Source organism: Mycetomoellerius zeteki, unplaced genomic scaffold (assembly GCF_001594055.1).
Source record: "Mycetomoellerius zeteki isolate Tzet28-1 unplaced genomic scaffold, Tzet1.0 scaffold81, whole genome shotgun sequence".
In the NCBI taxonomy this organism is placed as follows: Eukaryota; Metazoa; Arthropoda; class Insecta; order Hymenoptera; family Formicidae; genus Mycetomoellerius; species Mycetomoellerius zeteki.
This window is the reverse complement of record NW_017257841.1, coordinates 1,153,759-1,161,927: the sequence shown is the minus strand read 5'-3', so window position 1 is coordinate 1,161,927 and position 8,169 is coordinate 1,153,759. Positions and strand designations below refer to the sequence as shown.

Genomic DNA, 8,169 nt, shown 5'->3' with positions numbered 1-8,169 from the left:
GTACGTACGCGATCAGCTCGACCGAGGCCGCCGGCCTTCCTCTGCGTATCGGGCCCCGCTGCGTGTTTCGCGCCGGCCGACAGCTTCTATCGTCGCCTTCGTGATAAAACCGGGCGGTTGCTCGCGACGACAACGACGACGACGACGGCGACGGCGACGACGGCAACGACAACGACGACGTTGACGACGATACGACGTCCGTTGGTGCCCTATAATACGTGTCCTGTGTGCGAGCCAGCGGAAAGCGCACGCGGCAAACGCGCACGCATATCGCACGCATACCGGCCCGCACACGCGTGCATCGCGCGGCAGAGGCGCGAAACCGTCCCGGTTCGGTACTCGACGTGGTTCCGCGCGGGAGACTCGCGATGCGTTCTCGAGGCAGTGTACCGTAAAGAGTTCTCGCAGCTACGGCGACGACGGCGGCGGTAGCGGCAAGAAAACGCGCCAATCGCGCGTCCGGTGTTCGCGTGGTGCTTCACGCTCGGCGGTTTGTCGCAGAAGAGGAGAGGGAGGACGGAGGAAGCGGGGGAGGAGGAGGAAGAGGAGGAGGAGGAGGAAGTGGTGGAGGAGGAGGAGGAAGGGAAGGTGGTGGGCAAGCGAGGGTGGTAGCGACGGGAGAGAGGAGTGACGCGGGTGACCGCACGAGAAATCGGAGCTCTCGGTGAAGTGACATTTGTTTTCGCTTCCCTCGATCGCAGCGTCTCGAGAAGGACGGTCGCCTCTCCCTCTCCCCTATTGCGCGGACGCCCTGTGATTCGACTCGGGCGACGAATGACGAATTCGGAAAGGACCAGGTAACGATCCTGGCTCGTCAGGGAAAATCGGAGTCGTAGGCGGGGCCTAAGGTCGGTGGACACGTGACACGGAAACTGTCACGCCGCCCTTGCCCTCCCTTCGTTCTCTCCCCTCCATGCGACCGAAATCCAGCGCGACCTACCCACGCTTCTACCGTGGATGAACGTGTCGTCCACGAACGGACGACGCCCGTTCTCCGAGAGAGACTCGCACGTGTGTGCGTGTGTACGTGTGCATGAAGGGTTTCCACGCGGAATTACACCGGGAAATCCCACGATGTGGGACTAAGACGATCACGAATGCTCCGGAGGATTATACGTCAGCTATGCGTTTACAGCGTGCATCGAATGCGTTCCTCGTGCCGAATGCGACGCTCTGACGGAATTCTCGCACTCACGGACCGTGCGACGCGATATTCTCGCAGCAGCGGAGAATGCTCCTGTTACCGGTTATCTGCCGATTCGCGGGAAGGCCGAGCCATTCCGGGATTTAAGTAAATTCCGCAATTAAATAATGCGCATCCGATCCCACTATCGCTCGTCGTTTCGACTGTGTTTTCCGCTTCGCCTTGCTCTCACAATTCCACTACAGCTAATCGACGATCGATCTAATCACCCGACAATCGCAACCAGACGATTGTACAATCAATTCGCTGGGCGATGATGCCGTCGTGGTCGTACGAGAAACACCACTACGGTGTCGAATCGGTGTGAACCTCCCGAGAATGCAGCAGGCCAGTGTAGGTGGCTGCAACGAGGACTCCGACACGACGAGTCCCCCGGCGAGATCGCCGGTTGGTTTCGCCATCAAGAGCGAGCCCGGCATAGACAGGAACGACGGTGTAAGGGTTAAAGTCGAGATGCCCGAGCCCACGGAGGCCGGCGTCGAGATCAAAGGTGAGCCCCGGGAGGATTATCAGCGGCAGCAGCTGACCAACGACGGTTATCACTACGGCGACAAGAAGCCGGGATACGTTCTGGACGCCCCCGGACAACCGCCACCGCCACCGCTGCCGCATCATCAGGGATACCGTCCCGTGGGGCTGCATAACTCTTTCGGCTTCCCTCCTTTTTACGGGCATCATCATCCGGCTATGATGCCGTCGTTTCCAACCGGACGCCCGTCATCGGACGGCCCGATCGGCAAGATCGGCGACGTCCACGAGCAAACAACCCCGTCGCACGTCGATCGACATGCGGCTGCCGCCGCCTACGGCAGATTGCCGCCGATACCCAACGACGGCTTCCTGCACGAGCCCCATCATCACCGCTTCGACGCTGGCGACTTCCAGCACGGTGTACCGTATCCGGGCTTCCGACCCGCCATGCGTTCCTACGGCAATCATCAACAGAATAACAGCGCCTACAGCAGAAGCAGCCACTATCACCAGGCTAGACAGCGCAAGTGGAGCAGCTCCGCGTTTCGTGGTCTTCATCCACCGATGCCCGTGAGTTTGCTCTCTTCTCCTGTTTTTTTCCCCTCATCAAAAGATCACTGAAATTTTTCTCATTTTTAAGCACTGTTTGACGAAATGTCCGTTTCTATCTTATGTTCCTATCGTATTTTTACCAATGTAAATTAACTTTAATCTCGGTTTAACTCACTTTGTTTCTTTTTCCTGTTCTAAGAGAATTAGGAAAAGATAAAGAGTAAATAAAACCGAATTTACAGTTAATCTATATTGGTAGAAGCAGGTATCAATGTAGATTAACTTTAATCTCGAGTCAACTTCCTGTTAGGTCCGTATTCAGAATACGCTTTTATTGATAAATACGTGCTTTTATCTCTAAAATGTTATAATAACGTGAATTATATGACTAAATATGCGTTAATATCGTTATAAACGCGTTCTGAATACGAGCCTTTACCTTTTTCTAACTCTGGTAATTAGAAAAAAATGAAGAGTAAGTTAAACCAAAATTAAAGTTAAGGTGGTTCTTTAGTAAAATACTGAAAATTTGGGGTGCCTCACCAGAGCTCACCCAAAATTAAAAATACCTGCGTAATTTGGATAAAATATTAAAATTACGTGTATATCTTAATGAAATAGTCGGAACTACGAAATAATGGAACATACGACAGTAAATCAAGAGCTGCATCGTCAACAAACGAAAACAAGATGAGATTATGTTTACTTTTCGAAGTTAAATTTATATGCAAGTTTATGCACGTAAATATCTTTCCTGAATGGCCGTTGACCCATTTTTTTTTACTATTAAAAAAGTCTATATATTGTAATAATATTTGTGTACAGTTAATCAAGGAAGAGTTTGCCTTATCCGTCACTAAGTTATACGTGAAAGGTTAAATTTTTAACATTTTTTTTCTCTTATTTCATCGTTAACCTATCGTAGAATTTTGTCCACGTCAATTTCGGTACTTCTACTTCAATATATAAAAACATTAGACATTTCTATGGTAACTCGATTTACTAAAGAATCACCTTAATCTATATTGATAGAAACGAGCATCTTAATTCTTATAGATAACTACGAAAGCAAAAATCCAGTTGTTCGAAATACTTATAAGATTCAGATTGGATCGTCAACTAACATAATAATTATTACATTGTTTTTAATGTTATTGCTGTATAAGAGAATTCACGTAACGATATCTGCATACTTTATGTTATAAATAGTACAAGACACTCGTTATCTTTCACACTCGTTTTTTTATATCCACGCACACAGAAATTAACGGTATTCATAAAGAGGTTATTCTTGTCTCTTGAAGGCTTAAGTTTTTACTCTCATGCAATCTGTAATCTCACGTCATAATTTAAAAGCTCTTGAAATTACGTTGCGCATTCTTTTGAAGATTGCAAAACGAGAAATCACGCTTTGACCGATGCGCTTTAGTTATGTGTACTTCGTATTGGATTATGTGATTATATGGAACGGTATGGCACTTAGGGAAGGAACAATACCTCCGTGACGAAAGCGAGAATATCGCGTTCGCCGCGATCGCGCGATCTTATTGAGATTCGATAAAATCGGTGATCGGAGAATGGCGATAGTATACGGCGTATCGACGTAGGCGGCAGTAGAAATTTTATTTTTCTACCTGCCGGCGTGCGTACGAATTATCGCCGAGAGGCGCGTGAAATTTTCGAACACGCAACCAGTACGTTGCATCTCTTATTTCGTGCAAGCGACACATTATCGTGCCCAAACGTAAATTGTCGAAATTTCTTAATCCTTTATGCATTATAGATCAGGTTGATTGGTACGCAATATTACACGAACACGTCTCTCATGGAAATGGAATAAATTGATAGTATTTCGATCTGAATACAAATCTGTGTACGATACAACTTGATTCGAGCTAAACTAAGGAATACAAGTACAGTTAGAAATTATTTAAATATCATTAAAAATTAGATTACATATTAAATGATAAGTTATAAAAGCCTGCACACAGATTGTTTATTAAATCTTTATTGTAAATTCTGTGTATGTCGATTATGATTATAAAAATAGTATTAAAATATAATAAGTATAATATATAAACTTTTATGTATGTATATATGTATATGTATATAAATTGTAAAAATTTGGAGACTGAAGTAAAAAATAATGAGTTTTCTTCATTCCGATCTTCAAATTTTTAAATTTATTCAATGTCATTCTTTTGAATAACAATACTGTTACCGATTAAAAATTAGGTTGCTGAGAGTGTCATGGGTATAACATACAGATAAAGGGTGCGTTCACAAGTAAAAAAAAGCGCATGTCGAGGGTAAGAAAGTGCTACGTAACGCGAAATCGACCGCAATTAGCACGTCACGGCGTGTTATCGTTAGGCGACCTGTAAAGAGCAGTGTGAGGTTACGCTGACATTAATCTTTTTCAATTTTATGACAGCCAATCGGTGTTATATCTATCATATCCTAAGTATATTGATGTATCTACTGGAAATGTAAAATTATTTTCATTTCTCGTTAATGTTTTAACGAGATTGCCGATTCTTAAAAAAGGAAAAATAATATTTTCCAACCATATCTTAATATCAAACACGTAACTTTTGTAATTATATTATATTTATCTATGCAAATACATTAGAAATTTCTTAATGTAATCTGATCACGTCTTCTGTATTTATTTACGAATACAAATAAGAATAAAGTAATAAAAGTAAATAATACACGGAACGGCAATAAAAATTATCTGTGTCTATGATTAAAGTACACCAGAAATCCCTTTTTTGACATAATTTGATCACGTCTTCTGCAACGGAAGGCTTAAAGAAAAATTAAAGGTGATGTCTTACCAGCTTTCGCTTCCCACGATTTTGCTTCCGTAGGACATTGTACGGGACTTCGATTGAAATTGCCGGGCCGAGATGAAGGGTTAATGAAATCGGCCTGGACAAAAATTGCGCCCTCGATCGAAATTACAGTGATTATACGCACCGCGGTTTTGTCCCTCGGGGGAGGACTGCGGCGGGCACCCTCGGAAGGGAACTCTCCTCCCTCTCCGTTCCCTCCATAAGCTGGTAGAGTGATACAGAACTCATTGAGAGTTCGGCCGATTATAAGCGGGAAACACGGGCGGCGATGGCGAGCGATGGGTCGGTTCGCTCGACGATTACCGTAACGCCGCGCTCGTAAAACAGATGCGCGTGCTCGGCGTCCATTATGACGTAATCCGCCGCTTCTTATAATTTATCGTCGGCCAGAGAATGAGCGAACGAGCGGGGCCGTGGATAAATATCGTTCGAAATTTCAGTTAAGCGGCCACATTAATTTGCGGAGCGACGATTAGCTCGTCGAACTTGCCGATTTCGCCTCGCAGTTTTCGACGAGGGCCGGGGATTAAACGCGCGCGTGCCACCTCTCGTCTCGTCGGGTTCTTTCGCTTTATGGTACTACCGTCGCGTTCCCAAATTTATGACTCGAGAACGATTCAACTGGTGGCTTTCGTGAAATGTACGACGGATTCCGCGCGTAATACAACCGATCCGAACAAGCGCTCGAACGTTTGCACGACTCGATGTATCTATAGAACTTTAACGCTTAAAGAGTTTCACGAGAGCGACCTTATCAGCGATCGTACGAATCGGCGTCGATCGGCTAGGCGTGACTCACTCCACGAGAGATCTATCTTGTTCGCGCTCGCGGAAAGTATGAGAAATGCATTAGCTTGAGTATCGTGCTGGTAAAACGTTTCTGCGGGAAGTACCTGCTTGGCAATCTTAATTTGTATCGTAATTTTCAGCGCATTCATTTTCAATTTTAATATGCATTCATCACAATCGATTTTTTTTAAATAAGAATATTACAAAATTGTCTTTTATGTAATTATTATTTAATTTATTGCATCAAAAATTTAATTTAAAGTATAATTGGGTGTCAGTCTATTTAATAGAATAATTAAAATACATAAATTAATCATAAAATTTCTGACAAGTAACGTTTCTCAAGCTTTCTATTAACAAAAATCTAACTTTCATTCATTATTTATGATTGACAAGAAAAGTTTGATAAAATTCATCCCAACAATAATAATAATAATAATTTTAATTATCCACTAATTACAATTTTAGGAATAGTTGATTGCTTTTATCGTTGACAGAACTGCCTAGTTTCCATACAAAGGCTCAATTGGGAAGCCGAAACATGTAACAATTATTATTTATATTTAATACACAGAGCATAATATATTTTATGTAATAATTCGTTATATTGCATGATTATTATAACTGACTCTGATATGCCCTTTTTAATCTTCATATTATTTTTGACATTAAGAGTCCTTTATGTTTATTTAATTTTATTTCCATACAAAGCTCTTCATTCCATTCAACTGGAACGTATCCGAATGTACTTGCAACGGGACGATTTAACGAAGAAACGCGTGTGCATGCATTTTATATAATCGGCGCGATCGGTGCTCGTTCCAAAAACGGGGCCACCAGCTAGGCAAGACGACCGAGTCTATCGCGTTTATGGCATCCGGGTCGAAAGTGCTTCGCGAACTTATCTGCATACCGTTTCGTCCAGCGTAACGACCCGCGTTCGTCTTCCGCGAATACGCACCTGTATCGAGATAACGTTCCGTAACGTACGACCGCAACGAATAAGGGCAATGAATCGGAGCCGATTCCCTTCGACTCTGCTCTTTTCCTCTCTGTGCGCTCTAGATCTTACGACGAAGCTCGCGAACCCGAAGGCGCGAATCAGTCTATAAATTTCCGTAACCGGAAAGCGCACCTGCGGGTGCTCTCGCGAAGCGATTGACACGTCGCGATAACGACAGGACATTCATCACGCGACAAACGTCAATTCTTTTCCGAGAATGAGATTTATTTTAAAATCTTAGTTACATTGATTCAAGAAAGATGATTGCGCGTTCTAGGATTACAAGATTAACATTAATTAAGAAAACAAAATCCTACATTGAGAAAAAAATGTTCATTTGACTAAATTAATTTAATTTGTCTTTATTTCTTTCGATGAAGAATGTAAGTTATACTTAAGTCAAACATATTTTATTTGAATTCTTTTGTATGAGGAGTGTATTTTATTTGACTTTATCTGTCAGATTTTTTATCGCATGTTTAACGTAGTTCTTCGTGCTCGGTGTATTTTGTAATTATTAATATTGTAATCTGTTTATCTATCGCATAAACCTACACACATAAAGTGCATCAATGTTAATTGACGGTTATTATACAGCGTTCTAAGGACAAATGTTTCTCCGATACGTTAAAATGTAATTATACTTATATTTGTCGTGCTATAATCGTATTTATATGATCGTATTCACCAGGAAAAACTAGTATAATAAGTAGTTTTGATGAAATATTATCGAGTAATTTTCATTCGCGAATCACTTCCCCTATTATCTTTTGCAGTAAAAAGTTACATCATTCCATATGCCGCTGCTCATGATGACATTGTCAACGTATACATGCATTTATAATTTAGAGTCACGCAATATTTATTTATAGAATGTAATAATATCAGAAAAAACGGCTTTTTGCTTAAGTATCTTATAAAAATTTAGCATTTAAATACAAATCTGAAAATAATTTTATTGAACTATCCAAATATAATAGAACGCTTAAGCGTTGCTGACAATGTGAAAGTTTTAACATTAACAACCAGTTTGAACGTCCTGCATAATTATTTTGTTTCAAACAAAATTATTTTCAGATCCTATCTACCTAAATTTTTAGATACTTTAGCAATATCGTTTTTTACATGTGAAGAAATATGAGAAAAAGTAGAAATAATAAAAATAAATAATAATGAACGATTTATTAGGACCGTATATATGTGAATACACAACAAGTAAGAGTTTAATGCCTCTAACGATCGAAGCTGGATCTTACAATTATAAATTACTTTAAATAATTTCTATGTGAATT

The 8,169-nt window shown here is 41.8% G+C and overlaps 1 protein-coding gene across 2 annotated transcripts in view; it reads left to right on the top strand.

Moving 5' to 3' along the window:
* Positions 1 to 1,439: 1,439 nt before the first annotated feature.
* LOC108729910 (uncharacterized) overlaps positions 1,440 to 8,169 on the top strand; it is a 294,820-nt gene continuing 288,090 nt past the window's right edge. For both annotated transcript variants that reach the window (XM_018459282.1, XM_018459283.1), the window contains exon 1: positions 1,440 to 2,245. In XM_018459282.1, coding sequence (XP_018314784.1) covers positions 1,523 to 2,245 — 723 coding nt within the window. In that variant the 5' untranslated portion in view covers positions 1,440 to 1,522. The remainder of the gene's footprint in view (positions 2,246 to 8,169) is intronic.